Here is a 19,778-nt window from a genome sequence, read left to right as displayed (position 1 = left end):
ACGCTCCGGAGGACTTGCCTTTCTCAGCCGGGCAGGTGGGGTACTCGTAGCACTGAGCTCTGCATCTCTCTGCATGGAGAAGAGGAGAAGAAGAAAATGAGGAACGTCCGCATCCTTAGCAGGTGCCTGTTCAGCAGACTCTGTCCCACCCATGGACCTTCTCCCAGGGGCCCCTGTGACCTGCACCAACTCTTGTTACGGCAACAAAACATCTCCGATCCCAGAGAGGAATCCTCCCTGAAGAGCCACCCAGATTGGTAGCGGAACCAAAGACGCCTTTGGCACCAGTCAGACAAAACACCAAACGTCAGTCCCACCTCGCTCCTTCCTGCAGCGCTGCAGAGGAACAAACCCCCCAGTGCCCAAGTTTGGAGCTGGGATGTCTGCAGCCTCCGGGCAGTGGCTGGAGCCAGCTCCAGGACGGAGCTACGAGGCCTGGAGCTGGCGGGAGGCCGCGGAGCGTCGCTTACCCATGCTGAAGGCCGGCTGGGTCACTCTCCTCAAGAGCAGAGGTGCTGGAGGTGCAGCTTGCTGTGTGCCTCGCTGGATGGGTTGTGTTGTGCCCAGGCTGCTCTCAGGGGGCCTTATATACAAGGCAAAGGGGTGGGGGGAGAAAGCAAGCTGCCAAGGGAGGAGCCGTGGCTCCTCAGCGTTTGGGAGGTGCCAGACCAGCGCTGTGGCTTGTTTCCGCCTTGCTAAGCACCAATCTGCAGGGAAAATCTGCTGGGCCAGGCAGGTCTTTTCCTTAAACGCAACGTCCCGTATCTGATTTCCAATGGGAATTCTTTGGCTCTGGAGGACTCCGTGTCCCAGCCAAGAAACCAGATCATTAAAGCCATCCCCATCCCCGGGTTCCTGCTGTACAAATGTGCAGTGGCTGCAAATTCCACGGGAGGGATGAGAAGCCCAGCTGGATAATCGGCCCCACCAGCAGCCTCCTGGAAATTACAAGGTGTGAAGACACGGAGGCCACCAAAGGCACCTCGGCGATCTGGACCCTGACAGAAGGCACGTCTGTGTGCGAGGGCTGAGCTGAAGGCATCACGGGCCCAGTGCTCAAGCGCATCCCTCAGCGGGGATACAGCGCTCAGAGGATGGAGGGGGCTCCAGCAGCACGGACGTCAGAAGAGACTTGAGGAGCTGGTGCTGTCTGCCCAGCAGCCAGGACAGACACCCGGCTGGAAACGGGTGCCTTGTGGAGGCAGCACTTCCAGAAGTGAAGCCTTTTGGAAGAAGTGTCCCCACCTGAGACCACCACGAGCCTGGCTGCCAGCAGCTGCCCAGCCAAAGCAGGAAGAGAACACCAAGCGCCGTGGAACGTGAACAAGTGTCATCTCTTTTGGAAGAACCCCTCAATCAGTGGGCAGATTACACGTGATAAGTAATTGCTGCGCGTAGGAATGCAGAAACATCTGACAGCGCCATCAGAGAAGCCCTCGGGAGATCTCTATCGGAGGAGAGGACAGCTTGGCCCATCTCACAGGGCTGTAACTAAATGGCTTCCAGAACGGCACCTTAAACATGCGACTGGTGCACGCAGGTGCAGCCAAACCCTCGGTCCTTTCTGTAGGCAAGGACACCAGACTGCTGCCGCTGGGAGAACTCGTGACCTGTTCAGCAGAAATCCATCTCGGCAGTTTCAGCGCAAGAGGCATAGGCAGCCCGGAGAGGGGTCAGGGCCTTCCGCAGCCAGACAGCTCCCTGCCACCGGGCAACGGACGGTTATTGCCGCAAGCTGCGTCCCAGGTACATGGCGGTTCTCTGTGAGGCAAGGAGAAGGTGTTCAGATATCATCATGGACATGAGGAGAAAGCGTGCAAAGCAGTGGCTCCAAGCCTTACGTTATTGGCTGTGGGGAAGTGGAGATCCTGGGCCAGAGTAAGCACACGGAAAGAAATTCTGTCCTCAAACTTCTGGATGGCTTTTCACAGCGTTAGGGCAGCCGTTTAATTGAGCACAACATCCACCGAGGACCTCAACAGAGGAACCTTTCCTGGCCGTCAGAAAAACCAGCAACCATGAGGAGGAACTGCAAAGGGTGCCAGGGGAAAGAGGCATCAAAGAGCTGTGCTGCATCAGGCCAAACTGGAAGGGACTGGGCTCCACGCTGGAGTGCAGGGGCAAGTGTCATACCAGGTGTAACGTGTACGGGCTGTCACCATCTCCAGACGGCAAGCGGACTCCGTGAAAGGCCACTGCATATCCACACTGGACAAAACCAAGACTGACAGGCCAATGCCGTACGACGCGGCGTGCTGAGCGCTGGCTACCGTTCGCCCCTCGTGGCCGTGTTAATGTGAAACACTTCTGTTTCAGCTGTGTGAGGCCAAGTGGAAGCTAAGAATCTGCGTTCCCAGAGGCAAACTCTTCCATATCTCCTGAGGGATTCTCCTGGGCTCACAAGGAGGTGCCAGTGTTGGGAACCAACCTGACACCCGACCCTTACCAGCCAGATTCCAAGAGCTCACACCTCCAGGAAGCACAACCAGCGCCAAGGACGCGCGAGAAGCTCCTGCTCCATCAGAGGCCATTTTGGGTGCTCGGCTGATGCCTTTGGTGCGTGCTTCTGCGGTCGCAACGTGCATGGCTCACTGCTCCTTCTTCCACCTGCACACCTGCTAATTAAACAGCTCGTTAGTCTTCCGCTCATTAACAAAGTTTGCTGCTCATCCTCTTTGGCTTTCCTCAGTGACGTCTCTGGCACCCCTCACCAAACCAAGCTGCAGGGTGTAGAGTTTCTCATCGCAGCTGATAGGAGGAGGGATAAGAGCCGGCTCGGCAGCACCAGCAAGCCAGCAGGCCATGGTTAGCGGAGAGCACAGTCGCTGTGGCCTGCTCTCGGCCCAAGAAAAGCTCCTGCGGCAGGCAGGGATGGGCAGCCACGGCACGCAACAGCAATCGGGGCCCCACTGGACGGCCCACGCTGAGGTGGACACTCCTCCCCTCCTCACGACCACCCCTCCAACCCCGACAGGGAAGAACACGCTGTCATTTTGATAATGGGCAAGCCCTGGTGATGACGTCTGGTGCAGGCTGGCGCAGCACACCCAACGTGCTGGAAGACGACCGCGCTGCACCGAGGACACGATGTCTGCTCTGAACACCCAAGGAAGAACTCCCCTGAGCACCGGAGCCGTCCCAGCCCTCCCCCAGTTCTCCTGGGACGACGTTCTCTTGCTTCGCTCCTCACCCTGCCATTTACCCCGGGAGGTGCCCCAGGGTGTCCGAGTGTTGCTCATCGTCCTGCATTCTTAAATCCCCTTTCCCACACCTCTGACCTGGCCTCCACACTCTCTGTACAGCCTCACCCGCACTCAAACAGCTCAGCCAGGCACCAAGCACCATGAGAGCAGCAGAATTTGGAAAGACTTTAGTCATCGCCAGTGTCCCATCAAAAACGCCAGCAGAGGTACGTTGTCCCAGACCTTCCCAGGCTCCACATCTCTCAGGGGTTCCCTCTCTTCCAGTCCATCACCCTCATCAGGAGCAGAAGGAAAACCACACCGTCCAACTCTTGTGTCAAAACAGGCACAGTTCATCACCTTTAGCAGCAGGGGCAAGCGTTGCACGTTACCTCCCAAGCTGCCGAGGTGGTACCGGAAGCTTCACCAAGTTTGATGTTCACTTCTGCAAGGAGTGGCTCAGAGCGCGCGAGATCGGAGCCCCCACAGCTCTGCACATCAGTGTTTACATCACCCTGACCCGCATCGAGTCGGATGGTAAGCAGCTGCCGGTCAGCGCTGAGGATGTTCCGAAGCCGAGCTTTGCCCACAAATTTAAATTCATGGCACGAGCCCCAGTTCCTGTTTGTCATTCCCACCTCAGCTGCCATGGGGCCGGCATCTCATCAACAGCCAATGGGTGGATGAAGGGGTCCCAGCTCTCCCATCAGCAGTGAACGTGAAACAGAGAGGAAGAAGGGGATGATTTTTTTGAAGCTGGCACTGATACATGTGCTCCCCAGAAACCTGCTGGTGGGTGAGGAGACATGCGTGCCAGCCAAGAAATGTGCAATGGCCCTGGCGACAGAAAGGAAAGTGACAGTGGGAGGTGACGGTGTGCGCTTGCCTGTTGGGTGCAGATACAGGCCATGCGGGAACTGTTCCTTCTCCACCGGATCGCTGGAGAAAGACACAGCTCCTACAGGTCACACTAAAGCGTGGTGATTCAAGTGGTGGACAAAGTCTCTGCTGAAAAAAAGTCACTGCATGTCTTTCGCCAAGAACTGCATTTGAGAACGGAGACAGGACTAGGGGCTCCTCCTCGTACCCTTCCACCCTGACAGCAGGCGGGCAGTCTCCAGGAGAGAAGACGCTACCGTGAGCATGCAAAGCCGGCTGAGTTCCTTTCAAAATCCATCAACTTCCTCTGGAAAAGAACAAGCTCCCATTACAGACAAAGGAATCGTTTCCTAATGTAGGTGTCTCCCACATTTTACTGTTCTGTCTGTGTCTAAGCTGAGGTCTCCTTTTTAATGACCGCGGATGAGTCCCAGTTCCGTATTTGCCTACACAAGCATCCAGGGATAATGACGCCAGAGACGGGATGTTCCCAGTGCCTTTCAGCACGCCATTCAGAAGTTCATAATGCTTGGAAGCATTTCAGGCCAACAGCCCTCAGGACAGAAGAAATCAAAGGGTAATTTCTCTGTGTGTCACTCCTCTCTCCTGTTTGAAATGGCCACCTCGAATGACTTGGAACATACTCCTAGGATGCCGTTTTCTCTCTCCACGGGCAACCACGCACGCCTCCACCTCCAGAGTCTCGTGCTCTAGGGACGGGTGAGACAGATCCTGCCACAGATACGTTTGGTCTCTACAAGACTCTTTGGAAGGGCAGACTAATCCGGTCAAAAAGAGCCGTGGGTTGAGAAGGTGAACGGGATTTGCAGCCTCATGAAGGAGAATCAATCTGAATTCCCAGACACGATGAGAAGGGGCGGTTAGCAGAGCGCACAACACAACAGCTCGGGTGCTGCAGGGCACGCCGCGCTCTGCCAAAGCTGCTGGATGCCCGACGGGGCTGAGCCACCGGGCTTCATGAACCAGGCTCTTGGGACGCTGCCCCCAGCCTCGGCCACAGAGAAGCTGTAGTTGCAGGCGAAGACGGAGCAAAAGCAGCTGAGCTCACCTCCGGCCAGGGCAGAGGGAAGAGCAGAAAGGGGGCAGAAAGGGGACGTTCCTGGCAGACAGCCTCCCCACTGGCTGCGGATCCCGGCGGAGGAGCAAGGAGCCGATGGCCGGTGGCCTCCTCGCTGCACATGGGGAGCCGCAAGACAGAAGCAACTCCTGCGGCAGCCGAGGAGAGCCTAGCAAAGGCACGTGGGACAGAAAGAGAGAGCGCTCCAACCATTGGTACAAGTACGCAGACAGCCTGAGGGGCAGAGGCACGCTTCAGACAACTCCACAGCCCACAGCTACACCCGGACAAACCCACCGGAAGCCACATCCTTAGGTTGTGATTTCAGACACCGCGGAATGACTCCAGGCTGCCACCGAAGTGCCCTGCCGCGTGCAGCCACAGGGAGATGGACCGTCAGTCACTTTTTTGGCAACGCGGTGTTCTGCCGGATCAGCGCCTTCAACTGACTCCTCCCGCACGGCACAGTCGCTCGTGTGACACAAGAGGAGTGGCAGCATCACGCCGCTGGGGAGGACGACGAGCAGGACCTGCTGCTTCTCCTCTTCCCTGCCACTAAAGACAGGCATTAGCAACTCAGTCATATTTCTCTGTGCTTCTGGTCGGTCTCTGTTCATCCACCTACGACCAGGAAGGCAGAATACGCAGCAGTGATTTGTTCAGCTGTTACAGAAGAGAAGATTGTTATCTGTGGTAAAACAATCCAGTCGATCCCCTTGGCCACCCTCTGCAACATCCGTGATTCCTCTGCCAAACACTGGAAGAAGCAGCTGGGAAGTGGCACCTGCATCCCCCATCTCCCTCCCAACATCCCTCCCAGGAACAAAAGGTCACACTCACACTCGGTGCAAGTTCCCCATTTCCAGCCCAGCTTCTGAACGCTGAAATGAGCACGTGCTACAAAAGCCCAGCAAAAAGCACTCGGGAGGGTGAGGAGAGCTCAGCGGCTATCTGCTGCAGACCAGAGGGGAGGAGAGCAAACGTGTGGGTTTGCTGCTGCCGGGAGCTGGCCAGGGGCTGGGATTATTTCTCGCCTGCGCTGCTCTCTGGAAGGGGAGGGGAAAATAGAAGGTTTGTCTCCAAAGAAGGCCCAGGGCAGAACGAAGCGCTCACGACAGCTGCACCGCCAACGTGATTTGTCAGGACGTTGTTTCCAGTCCGGTATCTACAAGCCTCATCTTAACGCGGTGCGTTAACCAGTGGTGCAGCCTAAGGAGCCCTCAGCTCCTCATGAAACTCCATCCTCCCTCCGAGCTTGTGCCCCAGAAAAAAAAGGACATTTGGGAAGGTGTTGGAAACTGCAGAGGACTCGAAGGGTGCTGGCAGCAGGGAGCAGCACAACTTCCAAATAATGGCCAGAGGGAACAGACAGAGCATCCACCATGGGCCACCCCGAGCCACCGCCTCCCAGCTGAGGCACGTTCAGCCACTGCAGATGCACCGCGTTCCTCGGGATAACTCACGCACAAGTCTCGCTCCCTGAAAGATGGGAATCAGGCCCCAGAGCCCTGGGAACTGGCCTTGGAGCTGGGTCACCTCTGCTGCGGTGCCTGTTGATCTTCGTGGCCCGGCTGCAGCTCAAAGCCTGGGCTGAGTCCTTGCCTGGCCGTGCGAGCACCTGCAAGTCAGAGAGGGTGGTCAGTGGAGAGCGTGAGGGACAGCAGACTCTGACCAAGGCCATTAACATGGCCCTTCGCTAAGGGAGTTCTTCCCCACGTTAACGTGGCCGGTGCCTGGCCCCATCCCCAGGAGGGGTTTGCAGGGCGCGTTCAGCTCAGCCAGCTCCAGCCACGGGGACCGCACGCTGGCACGGGGACGTCTGCTGGGCAGACTCTCCCTCCAGCCATGGAGAGGAGGAGGCTCCCCGGGTCTGAAGGTGGGAGAGAGAGGGCTCATTCCAAAGGCACCGCCACAGCAGGGCCATCCCCTGGGAAGAGCCTCAAACGAGGCAGCGCTGGAGGATGGGAGGGGGACGTCACACTCAAGCGATGGTGATACTCGACGGCAGCACCCCAGGGCGCATAAGAGCTGTAGCAATGTGTTTGCCCGAGAGAAGCCTGAAGGAAGTCAATGAAGCTGTGTTCTTCCAAGGTACTTACAGAGAAGATGGAAACTTAGGGGGATCCTCTTTACAGCCTCGTTTTTGTCACCTCCCAACTAGTGATGGTTTTGGCTGCAAACTGTGCCTGGTGAAGGTGCTCAAGGCAGATGGGACAATAGGAAGATCTGTGGGTGTGCAGCAGGGCTTTGGAGGCCAGTGGTGGCTGTCCTGTGGAGCGGGATTTGACATCCTGCACCGCACACGATGAGCAAGAGAACGACCTACAACTCCAATAACTGCACCTTGCTTTGGTGGAAACCTCAGCCCTGTTTCTGAGTGCAAGAGGACAGTCTGGGGAGAAGGTGTAAGGGACCGAGGCCATTGTGCCAGCATCACATTAACTGCATGCAGAGTCCTTCGGGTGAAAACCCGACCTTCCCTCGGCCTCTGTGTCGAGGCTGTGTTGTCCACGTGAATTGACCAAGCGGAAATCAAAATTGTCACCAGCAGCAAGGCGGCCACTCAACAGACACACGGGATTGCACTGGAGTGCCCACTAAGTGTGTTCCTTCAAGCCCTCCTAAAACCACATGGCTGCTGTGGGGGATGACAACACTGCATTGCCGTGACAAGGTCTGTTTGTTCGGGGCAGAAAAAGAACAAATGGTTGCCACGCTTCCCTATAAAACATGTGTCTGCAGGAATGCAAGCACGATAAAAAAGAAAAACCAGGCAAAGCCAACTTCAACCAGAAACTCCTAGGCAGCCTGACAGGGGCTCTGGCACAACTGGTGTCCTGTCTTCGGGATTTTCAAAACCCTGATCTCATCATTAACCACCGCTGGCATTTGTTTCCCCAGAAATAAACCTGAAAGCTTCAGTGAAATAAGACCAGTGAAGATCTGGCTGATGCGATGAACGATTTTATTGGTGTTTGAGCAGAACACAAGAGCAGACCAGCGTCAGGGAACAGGCACGTCTTCTTGGAACAAAGCACTTCGCGCTCCTTCCGCCGTAAGGCACCGGCCCACGCACGTGACAAGGGAGCCGAGAGGGCTCTGGTGCCAGCGGAAGAGCGTCCGGGAACGACCTGGCTGAGGAACGGTCGCTCAGAGGAACCGGGCACTTCGCCGTCTGCCAAAAGGCACCGTGCGCCCTGCACATCTCTGTGTCTGAGCGATCGCCCTGGGCTCTGCTCTGGGAGTCCCGCCCAGGGGCTGCTTTGCACCAAAAACACCTCCGGAGACACGCCACGTCTCCTTGTTCACTGGTCTGCCTGAAGCCAACCCTGGCAAGAAGGCAGAGCTCCCGCAGCTCACGTCAGCAGAAATCTAGACTCCAGCAATGAATGGGGACCCCCAGACCCAAGGACCCTGCGCTCTTTTGGAAACGGCTGCACTACAGAAGAGCGAGAGAGACAGAGAGAGAGAGGAAGGGGGTCTTTCACGTGGCGCCTAGGCCGAGATCTCGGAGGTGGAATCTCCGGAAAGGAAGTGCATGTCGTGGGCAAGGCAAGGCCCGTGGGGTTCCCTTCCAAAATCAACCAGGAAGTTCTTGTTCACGGTCAGGCCTCCCTTCTCCGTGTCCACATCGATCTGCAGCATGACAGAGCCTTCCCTGCGAGGGGACAAGAGCGCAGCGCTTACGGATGAGCAAAGAGAGAGGCGCAGCGGAGACGTGGCCTGGCTCTCAGATCCCTCAGAACTCCGTCCCCCTGCGATCCCCACGGTGCCCTTGCAGCCCCCCGATGAGGCGCCTTTCCCGTTCCCAGCGGAGAGGCCGTGCAGAAGAGGCCCCTCGCTTCCCAAACGCTGCTCACCTGACCAGGTTCGGGTAGAACTGCTTGTCCCAGGTGCTGTAGAAGGAGTTGGTGACGTACAGCCTCTTGCCATCCAGGCTGAGCTGCAGTTTACTGGGGCCGCCGTACACTCTCTTGCACTGAAGGCACAACAGACAGGGGGGATGCTGCTGGCTCCTTTCGTTCAGCAGCAAGCACAAGCAGGGGCAGGGGAGCAGAGCAGAGCGGCCGCCTCGCCTCCCAGCGCAGGCAAGCTACCGGATGCTGCAGACACACGAGTACCGCAGAGGAGAGCGACCCCAGAAACCACGGGCAGAGCACCAGCGGAGCAGAGGCAGAGGACACCGCAGGGCAAAGAGGCCACAGAACTCACCTTGACCACCAAGGGCTCCGGCTGGCACTTCAGCTCTTCGTCTCTACACACGGTCACGGGGCCGCCTCTCAGGATGCTGCCTCCCACAAACACCTGTCCCAAGGCAGAGGGAGACATGTGGTCCTGCATCCAGCCACCACCAGATCCTGCTGAGGAAGCCACCCGGGCGAGACTTCTGCCTCTGCCTTACCTGTCCCACCAGCCTGGGCTTGCAGGTTTTGGAGAGCTCGTATTGGCGGATGTCTCCGTGCCACCAGTTGCTGAGATACAGGTACTTGTCATCCTTGGAGATGATGAGGTCGGCGATGAAGGCTAGGGCACAGAAACAAAGAGCTCTACAGGGGGCAGCATCGACAGAAAACGTGCCCTGCATCGAGCCCCGGCTCCCATCTCTCCCTGCCAGTCTCTGTGCAGCAAGGCTTTGGGGTCAGCAGCGGCCTCGGCCAAGCTGCACAGCACAAGGCTCTGGGAGGAAAAAGGAAAGCCCAGCCCCGGGCACACGAACCTGGCATCTTGGGCATAATCCATCCCGACACGTCCTTGGCCGGTATGCGAATCACCTCTTCTACTGCCCAGCTGTCTCTCTGGACAAGAAACACAGGCGCCGCGGCATGAGCGCTCCTGCCCGCCCCCTCCGCACCCCTCCCTCTTTCTCTCTGCTGCCCCAAATTCCTTCCCTTCTTTGCTCGGCCCCCCGTAGGCGCCCATGGCCGGGTCTCCCCTGGCCGCTGGCAGAATGCTTGCCTCGCACTTGTAGAAGCGGTAGACGACGCCACTCAGGGCACAGCTGACGTAGCCCTCGGCAGCATCGGGGTTGTGGAGGAATTTAACGGTCAGGGGCAAAGAGTCCTCCCCCAGGTTAAAGCACTGGGTGAGGGTGCGGCAGGACAGGTTCCACACGTTCAGGCGGCGCCCAAAGACCCCTGAGGAAAAGCAGAACCGAGTCACAACAGGGGTGGCCGGCCGTGGAGACTCATCCCTCCCCAGAATGATCGGGGAGAAATCTGCCTGTCCCCTCTCCCTGAGCGCATCGGCAGCCTCCCACCGCCTCCGTGCGTTCCGGCTCAGCCCTCGCATCCGTATTCCCTCACCTTTCTTGAAGTCGTCGGGATTAAAGCCACGTCCCGCACGTTTTGGGACTATCCCGGCGGAGCTGATCAGAACATTGTGGCGCGGCTGGTACCAGAAGTCGTAGCCGCTCGGGGGGACCTCACACTCGTTTTCCCAGTTGCCCTTCAGTTCAAAGGTCTCTCCATCCAGCACGATAAACCCACCTGTGACACAAAAAGGGGACGCATGACAGATCACACGCTCCACTTCCAAACCACCCGGTTTGCCCACGGAGTTGTGACAGGGCACGGCACCTTTTGCGTTGCCAGACGGATCTCCTGTGTTGGCAATCAGAACATCACCGTTGGGCAGGCTGCGAGGCACGCTGAGGTGTGCCTTGTTGCACTTCCAGAAGACATCCACCGGCTCAATCGTCTGAAAAACGTTGACGCACACACACATCAGCCTCGACCGCTCAGCTCATTTCACAGTGCCTGGCAGAGCCTTTGGCCATCAGAGACGTCTGAGAATGGCTGACGCCGGCAGGAGCTTTCTTTCCAAGAACCCACGCTTCCTACCGCCTGCTCCTCCTTGGAGAGGAGCACAGAAGCCTCTGAGCTCCCCTGCACCCGGACAAGAAGAAGGCAGCAGCACCCAACCCGCAACAGCTTTGTCCGTCCACCTCGCTATCTGGCCGGGCGGCAGACGTGGCGTGTTGCGTCACTTCCAGCGACTGGACACAAGAGCTCTCTGAACACAAGAGGCGCACAGAGAGGGACGCAACGACGACCGGGGCCTTCCGTGGTCTGGGAAGGAGAGAGCTGAGAGGGAAACGTGCCCTGGCTCTCTGAAACCAGGGTGGGAGAGAAGACGAAGAGAGAAGCCTTCTTCCTTGGGTATGATTCCAGAAGCACCAGTTCCCAACTCCTTCCCAGAAACTTCTCTTTGAATCACCTCAGGCCTACCTTACACAGCTTGGGAGCCCGGCACTGGGAACCCACATCCACCACGTAAATGCGGGAAGAAATCAAACAGGGAAGAACCAGCTTGTTCCTTTTCCTTGGGGCATTGTCAAAGCAGGTGCAGCCCGTGCTCCACCCCGCGGAGTGCAGCTCGTCTTTGAGGTTGGGCATGGGCAGGCGGTGGATCACCTAGGCAGTCAAGGCAGAGTTAGGGGTCACTCGGGGAGGCAGGCAGAAATGGGGACCCTCGTGCTGGCAGACATTTCTGCCGTGGTGGCCTCCACTGGCCTCTAGCTGGGACTGCCTGCAGAGACCCAGCGCGGAGAGCGCTGCTCCTTGCCCTGGCCACTGCTCTCCGCTAGGGAACCGTGCGCAGCGGAGAATTACGGAGATTCTTTCACCAGTTCCTCACCCCACGCTGCTGAAACTCAGAAAATTAGGTGTGTGAAGAAATTACAATTTGGCCAAACGGGTGCATTGCCCCGCAAACTCCTCCTAAGACTGGCGTTCAAAATGGATTAAAAGCTTTCAGAAGCCTTAAGGGGCCAGTTCCATCTCAGCTCTTGGAGTGATGGACTCATCAGGTCACAGACACAGCCCTGATGTGGACAACCTGACTCTGCAGCCCTCAGAGACAGGCCAGTGCCGATTTCCCCGTCAGGATGACAGCAGAGAGGCTGGAACAGTGCACAGCAGAACAGCCCTGACGTTGAAGGCCAACAGAAACACGCTGAACTCTGCAAAAGCGCTGGACGCCCTCAGCCACCTGGGTCACTAGAGCCCATTTTCCACGCTGAGCAGCCACTGGCAGGGCGATTCCGAGCTCAAAAGCTCCCTGGCAGCACCAGGATGCTCTGGAAGTGAGTTGGGAAGTGAGTCAGAGCCGACTTGTCCCCAGGACACAGAGACAGAGATGACTGAACTGGAGCCAGGCACCCAGGGAACAGTGGAAGGAGGGCAGGAAGGTGAGATTCCCAGCGGACAACAGCCTGATCTCGCGCGCAGTTCCAGTGCGGAAGCAAGAAGCAGAGCAGCCGTGGCCAATCTCACAAGGGGCTTCCCAGACAGGGCTTGGAGGACACGAACAGGCGGGGGCAAGAGTCGGGCCAGGGTTGGTGGGACAGGAAGGTGCAGGAAGACAAGAAGGTGACAGGAATAAGCAGACAGCCCGCACGACAGAGTGGCTGTCGAGCAAAAAGAAAAGAAAGTGGATGTCGTGAATCTGGAGGCACTGGAAAGCACAGAGCCAGCAGCCAGTCATCCGCCCAGTAAAAGCCAGTAGAGACACCGGTACCTGGCCATAACATGGAGACCTGGGGTTGAGATCGACGGTGGCCAGGAAGTCAGGCTGGTCGATGCCCGTTTCCCTGAAGGTACAGGTCACGTAGGCAACCTCCTCCCTAGGATCTGGGCACACAGAAAGCTGGTGTTAGAAGGTGCCGTGAAGCAGCCAGAAAGGAAAAGAAAAGCTTCAGCCCCACAAGCGGATCTCCAGATATTTCCAGTTGTCTCCCTTTTGGGCAGGGACTCGGCACACCCCGTTAATTGGAGGTGCTCCTCACTAACTCAGCGTTCTTTCCCAAACACCCCCCTCCAAAACACGCTCCGGAGGACTTGCCTTTCTCAGCCGGGCAGGTGGGGTACTCGTAGCACTGAGCTCTGCATCTCTCTGCATGGAGAAGAGGAGAAGAAGAAAATGAGGAACGTCCGCATCCTTAGCAGGTGCCTGTTCAGCAGACTCTGTCCCACCCATGGACCTTCTCCCAGGGGCCCCTGTGACCAGCACCAACTCTTGTTACGGCAACAAAACATCTCCGATCCCAGAGAGGAATCCTCCCTGAAGAGCCACCCAGATTGGTAGCGGAACCAAAGACGCCTTTGGCACCAGTCAGACAAAACACCAAACGTCAGTCCCACCTCGCTCCTTCCTGCAGCGCTGCAGAGGAACAAACCCCCCAGTGCCCAAGTTTGGAGCTGGGATGTCTGCAGCCTCCGGGCAGTGGCTGGAGCCAGCTCCAGGACGGAGCTACGAGGCCTGGAGCTGGCGGGAGGCCGCGGAGCGTCGCTTACCCATGCTGAAGGCCGGCTGGGTCACTCTCCTCAAGAGCAGAGGTGCTGGAGGTGCAGCTTGCTGTGTGCCTCGCTGGATGGGTTGTGTTGTGCCCAGGCTGCTCTCAGGGGGCCTTATATACAAGGCAAAGGGGTGGGGGGAGAAAGCAAGCTGCCAAGGGAGGAGCCGTGGCTCCTCAGCGTTTGGGAGGTGCCAGACCAGCGCTGTGGCTTGTTTCCGCCTTGCTAAGCACCAATCTGCAGGGAAAATCTGCTGGGCCAGGCAGGTCTTTTCCTTAAACGCCACGTCCCGTATCTGATTTCCAATGGGAATTCTTTGGCTCTGGAGGACTCCGTGTCCCAGCCAAGAAACCAGATCATTAAAGCCATCCCCATCCCCGGGTTCCTGCTGTACAAATGTGCAGTGGCTGCAAATTCCACGGGAGGGATGAGAAGCCCAGCTGGATAATCGGCCCCACCAGCAGCCTCCTGGAAATTACAAGGTGTGAAGATACGGAGGCCACCAAAGGCACCTCGGCGATCTGGACCCTGACAGAAGGCACGTCTGTGTGCGAGGGCTGAGCTGAAGGCATCACGGGCTCAGTGCTCAAGCGCATCCCTCAGCGGGGATACAGCGCTCAGAGGATGGAGGGGCCTCCAGCAGCACGGACGTCAGAAGAGACTTGAGGAGCTGCTGCTGTCTGCCCAGCAGCCAGGACAGACACCCGGCTGGAAACGGGTGCCTTGTGGAGGCAGCACTTCCAGAAGTGAAGCCTTTTGGAAGAAGTGTCCCCACCTGAGACCACCACGAGCCTGGCTGCCAGCAGCTGCCCAGCCAAAGCAGGAAGAGAACACCAAGCGCCGTGGAACGTGAACAAGTGTCATCTCTTTTGGAAGAACCCCTCAATCAGTGGGCAGATTACACGCGATAAGTAATTGCTGCGCGTAGGAATGCAGAAACATCTGACAGCGCCATCAGAGAAGCCCTCGGGAGATCTCTATCGGAGGAGAGGACAGCTTGGCCCATCTCACAGGGCTGTAACTAAATGGCTTCCAGAACGGCACCTTGAACATGCGACTGGTGCACGCAGGTGCAGCCAAACCCTCGGTCCTTTCTGTAGGCAAGGACACCAGACTGCTGCCGCTGGGAGAACTCGTGATCTGTTCAGCAGAAATCCATCTCGGCAGTTTCAACGCAAGAGACATAGGCAGCCCGGAGAGGGGTCAGGGCCTTCCGCAGCCAGACAGCTCCCTGCCACCGGGCAACGGACGGTTATTGCCGCAAGCTGCGTCCCAGGTACATGGCGGTTCTCTGTGAGGCAAGGAGAAGGTGTTCAGATATCATCATGGACATGAGGAGAAAGCGTGCAAAGCAGTGGCTCCAAGCCTTACGTTACTGGCTGTGGGGAAGTGGAGATCCTGGGCCAGAGTGAGCACACGGAAAGAAATTCTGTCCTCAAACTTCTGGATGGCTTTTCACAGCGTTAGGGCAGCCGTTTAATTGAGCACAACATCCACTGAGGACCTCAACAGAGGAACCTTTCCTGGCCGTCAGAAAAACCAGCAACCATGAGGAGGAACTGCAAAGGGTGCCAGGGGAAAGAGGCATCAAAGAGCTGTGCTGCATCAGGCCAAACTGGAAGGGACTGGGCTCCACGCTGGAGTGCAGGGGCAAGTGTCATACCAGGTGTATCGTGTACGGGCTGTCACCATCTCCAGACGGCAAGCGGACTCCGTGAAAGGCCACTGCATATCCACACTGGACAAAACCAAGACTGACAGGCCAATGCCGTACGACGCGGCGTGCTGAGCGCTGGCTACCGTTCGCCCCTCGTGGCCGTGTTAATGTGAAACACTTCTGTTTCAGCTGTGTGAGGCCAAGTGGAAGCTAAGAATCTGCGTTCCCAGAGGCAAACTCTTCCATATCTCCTGAGGGATTCTCCTGGGCTCACAAGGAGGTGCCAGTGTTGGGAACCAACCTGACACCCGACCCTTACCAGCCAGATTCCAAGAGCTCACACCTCCAGGAAGCACAACCAGCGCCAAGGACGCGCGAGAAGCTCCTGCTCCATCAGAGGCCATTTTGGGTGCTCGGCTGATGCCTTTGGTGCGTGCTTCTGCGGTCGCAACGTGCATGGCTCACTGCTCCTTCTTCCACCTGCACACCTGCTAATTAAACAGCTCGTTAGTCTTCCGCTCATTAACAAAGTTTGCTGCTCATCCTCTTTGGCTTTCCTCAGTGACGTCTCTGGCACCCCTCACCAAACCAAGCTGCAGGGTGTAGAGTTTCTCATCGCAGCTGATAGGAGGAGGGATAAGAGCCGGCTCGGCAGCACCAGCAAGCCAGCAGGCGATGGTTAGCGGAGAGCACAGTCGCTGTGGCCTGCTCTCGGCCCAAGAAAAGCTCCTGCGGCAGGCAGGGATGGGCAGCCACGGCACGCAACAGCAATCGGGGCCCCACTGGACGGCCCACGCTGAGGTGGACACTCCTCCCCTCCTCACGACCACCCCTCCAACCCCGACAGGGAAGAACACGCTGTCATTTTGATAATGGGCAAGCCCTGGTGATGACGTCTGGTGCAGGCTGGCGCAGCACACCCAACGTGCTGGAAGACGACCGCGCTGCACCGAGGACACGATGTCTGCTCTGAACACCCAAGGAAGAACTCCCCTGAGCACGGGAGCCGTCCCAGCCCTCCCCCAGTTCTCCTGGGACGACGTTCTCTTGCTTCGCTCCTCACCCTGCCATTTACCCCGGGAGGTGCCCCAGGGTGTCCGAGTGTTGCTCATCGTCCTGCATTCTTAAATCCCCTTTCCCACACCTCTGACCTGGCCTCCACACTCTCTGTACAGCCTCACCCGCACTCAAACAGCTCAGCCAGGCACCAAGCACCATGAGAGCAGCAGAATTTGGAAAGACTGTGGAGCAGCAACGAGCTGATGGCCGGTGGCCTCCTCACTGCACATTGGGAACAGAAAGATACAAATGGCTCCTGCGGCAGCCGCGGAGAGCCTAGCAAAGGCACGTGAGATAGAAAGCAGAGCGCTGAAAACTTTGTTATGCAAAGAGCCTGAAGGGCAGAGAAACACTTCAGACAAAAGGCAAATGTTGTTAACAGCAGGCAGACTATGCAAAGCCAAGACCCACGACCCTGGCTCTCCTGATCCCCTCACTGGGCAGAGACAAACCAAACATCGCAGGGCTACTGGACTCACACCCAATACACACGGTGCCCTTTGGCACGTCCCTTCAAAAACAGAACCACACAGGCCACTGGGTTTGCTGGAGGGAACACCTGCACAGCACAGCGACACTTCTCCCCTGAGGCACCTCTCTGCCCTTTTCCCTCTGTGACTTCAGCCGCCCCTTCCCCTCCCACTGAGCGGTCTGCTGCTGGAGCAGGAGTCACAGGGGAAGGGGCAGAAAGGTCCAGCCAGAAGCACAGCAGCAGTGGCATCAGCCCACAGCTACACCCGGACAAACCCGCCGGAAAGCCACATCCTTAGGTTGTGATTTCAGACACCGTGGAATGAGAGGTGACTCCAGGCTGCCACCGAAGCGCCCTGCCACGTGCAGCCACAGGGAGATGGACCGGCAGTCACTTTTTTGGCAGCGCGATGTTCTGCCGGATCAGCGCCTTCAACCGACTCCTCCCGCACCGCACAGTCGCTCGTGTGACACAAGAGGTGTGGCAGCATCACGCCGCTGGGGAGGGCGACGAGCAGGACCTGCTGCTTCTCCTCTTCCCTGCCTCTGCCTGAAGACAGGCATTAGCAACTCTCCTTAAAAGTCCCTACGAGCTCTGCAAATCAGACTGCTGCTTTGTAACCAGTGAAAACAAGGACGGTTGATTTTGCTCCACTGATGGAGAAGGACACACAGGCCAGGAACACGTACGCTGAGCGCTTTACCTGAACATTTCAGGTTCCACTCCAAACACTCATTCATGTTTCTCTGTATATAACAAGGCTCTTCCCTACGCTCTCAGACCCAAAAGGAGGAGGTCAGTCTTCACCAGAGAAGTAGCTCAAGGTAGCTGACCAAAAAGTAGGTTTTTTAAATGGCAACTCTCAGCACGACTGCTCTGGTTTCACTTCAGCAGAAACTGTTCTCCATTCTGTAACTTCCCCAGCTAATAACGGATATCGTGTATCTTGCTATCCCTCTGCAATTGTGGAAAACTCTACAAGGGACTCTCCTTCTGGTATAAACACATCTACTTGTCTTGGATATGACCTGGCAGCAGAAATATAAATGATCTGCAAACTTGAATTATGAACAAATGAGTCAAAACTAGGAATTAGTTACTGGTGAAGGAACAGGCCAGCTGTACTATGCCCTCCTGCGGTCATCTGGAAGATCATCTGCTCTCTTTAACGCCAAAACCGAAGTCATGCTGATGCACTCAGAGGCAGTTTGGAAGTACCACAGACTGCTGAAGGCCAGGTCATATTCACTGGCTTCTTCACATCTTACCTGCTTCCCAACAGATCATGATTTCAGCACACGCTATCCAACAGCCCGTGTGTACCCAGAGGTTTGTGTGCTTGTGAGCAAGGATGGATTTGGGCCAGTGGGTGAAACCTCTACAACATTACCGAACGAACAGGTGAGTGTCATTTTTTGACCCACCAGATACCTGGACCTACTCTGCATTCATCAACTTATTTTGTTTCCAGCCATTGTTTCTTCCACTTTGACAAAGATGAGAGAGGCAATGGTCAGTCGTTAGAGTAAGGTTTCACACCACCTTCAGAGATTCTCCAAACAGGAGCCATCTGGCTAACGTCTGAAATTCTGAGGTGCATTTCCACTGGCCTCTGACTGACGGTGGGTATCTACCATGACAGCATCCCATCAGAAACTTGCTTCCAGCCAGCGAAGGCGTTGTTAGCCCAGTCAGGTGAGTCCACGGTAAAGCTCATCTTGCAATAAAGCAGACCCAGAGCGGTACATGTACTAAAAGCAGAATCTCTGCTATGGACATGGGTCCCATAAGGATGGCAAAACCCAGTGGGTTTCCTCCCAGAATCACAAGAGACTCTCCACTCACAGCTTACCTTTTTCAGTACCCGGATTAGCAGATGTTAGGAAAAAAAGAAATATTTTCATTCAAGCAAGTCCCACGCTTTGCTTTTCTCTTCCTGCTCTAAGCACCTTTTGGCATTTAGCATTTGGCTTTTACAAGGAATAGAAGCAATTCACACTTCAGCAGCTGTGCACACTTGTATTCAGGGGCAATTCCAACAGAGATTTCAGGACAGGACGCAGACTGCAGTGCTCACTGTAGCTGGAATGAGAGACCTCAGTCATTCTGCAGTACCCTGACGGACTGAGAAGAGACCCGATGGCCAGCCTCACTAGCAAGTGTGTGATCTGTGGAAAATCACGACCTGAAATTCTAGTAGAGTGAGAGAAACTCCTCGATGCACTTCTATATGGCATGAAGACAGGCTGCAGCCTGCCCTCGCGTGGCCATCTGGAAGATCATGTACGTCTTCCAGTTTAAAACGCTCACTCGTATAGGAAATAGCTGCGAAAAAAAAGATGGGTTCCAGTAGTATTGGTTGGTAACAAATTATTTCCTAAGAAATAATGACTTTCCTGGACAACATGAGGTTGTTTAGACACTGAGCACTCACCATACTTGCTCAGCATTAGCAATTAGCAGCGTTTACGCAGGTTGGTAGTGTATACTCCACTCCTGAAACCAGTCCCTTCGCAAGTAAGAGTGGGTCCTTGCAGCAAAAGGGTTTAAACATCACCCATTTCTAACAAGAAGGTGCTGAAAATGGGCTTTTACATCAGACACGGGTGGCTGCAATGCCGTGTCAGTTAGAAAGCTTCCTGACTTTTTGAGGTCCTAACAGAACTGCTAGGCACAGGCTTCCAAGAGACCAAGTGGCAGCAGTCAGCTGCTCTGCGTTAAAAAAGCAAAACTGGACTCTCACAGCCTGGTTCCACATATGTTAGGCAAGACAGCAAGCAGCTGTGTACAGAATGAAGTCGTGATTGTCAAGTAAGATCTGTCAGCTCCACGAGGATTTCGCCGTGGAAGCACAGTGAAAGTCAAAAAAAAAGAACAGCCAAAAAGCTCCAGCAGGAAGTCCCGTTAACACGCTGCGCCTCCAACACTGCTGACGTGATTCCAGCGTTAAAACTGGCAATGCTGAAGCTCAGCAGGAAAGGGCAGAGACTGGAAACAACACAGATGGGAAAGCAACAGACAGAAAAGAGAATCAGACCCCAGAAACAGCTTTGGGAAGATGCATCAGGAACTGGCAAGAGAAGAAAAGGTGGATTTGTGAGTGTCTGTCTGTTCAAGAAGTTGCAAGACACCTGTAAGGCACCTGCTGCTAGCATCA

The 19,778-nt window shown here is 56.2% G+C and overlaps 1 protein-coding gene across 1 annotated transcript; it reads right to left on the bottom strand.

Annotated features, from left to right (window-relative positions):
- Positions 1-8,627: 8,627 nt before the first annotated feature.
- LOC104473482 (methanethiol oxidase) lies at positions 8,628-11,549 on the bottom strand. Its single transcript, XM_010123630.2, has 9 exons — positions 11,367-11,549; positions 10,716-10,836; positions 10,443-10,625; positions 10,096-10,274; positions 9,857-9,935; positions 9,542-9,663; positions 9,352-9,444; positions 9,000-9,118; positions 8,628-8,797 (listed from the first exon to the last, which is right to left on the bottom strand). Exons 1-9 carry the CDS (start codon positions 11,532-11,534, stop codon positions 8,635-8,637), a joined length of 1,227 nt encoding a protein of 408 aa, XP_010121932.2. The 5' UTR covers positions 11,535-11,549; the 3' UTR covers positions 8,628-8,634.
- Between the last annotated feature and the right edge of the window lie 8,229 nt (positions 11,550-19,778).

This window comes from Chlamydotis macqueenii, chromosome 28 (genome assembly GCF_036417535.1).
Source record: "Chlamydotis macqueenii isolate bChlMac1 chromosome 28, bChlMac1.mat, whole genome shotgun sequence".
In the NCBI taxonomy this organism is placed as follows: Eukaryota; Metazoa; Chordata; class Aves; order Otidiformes; family Otididae; genus Chlamydotis; species Chlamydotis macqueenii.
This window is presented reverse-complemented; position numbering and strand designations above follow the sequence as displayed.

Bases quoted from the DNA above. Each gene is read 5' to 3' on its own strand.
- LOC104473482 (XM_010123630.2), bottom strand. From the start codon at position 11,534: ATGCCCAACCTCAAAGACGAGCTGCACTCCGCGGGGTGGAGCACGGGC. The intron at 10,837-11,366 runs GTAGGCCTGAGG...AACGTTTTTCAG, and splicing joins GGGCTCCCAAGCTGTGTAAG to ACGATTGAGCCGGTGGATGT. The intron at 9,936-10,095 runs GCAAGCATTCTG...TTTCTTGTCCAG, and splicing joins ACCGCTTCTACAAGTGCGAG to AGAGACAGCTGGGCAGTAGA.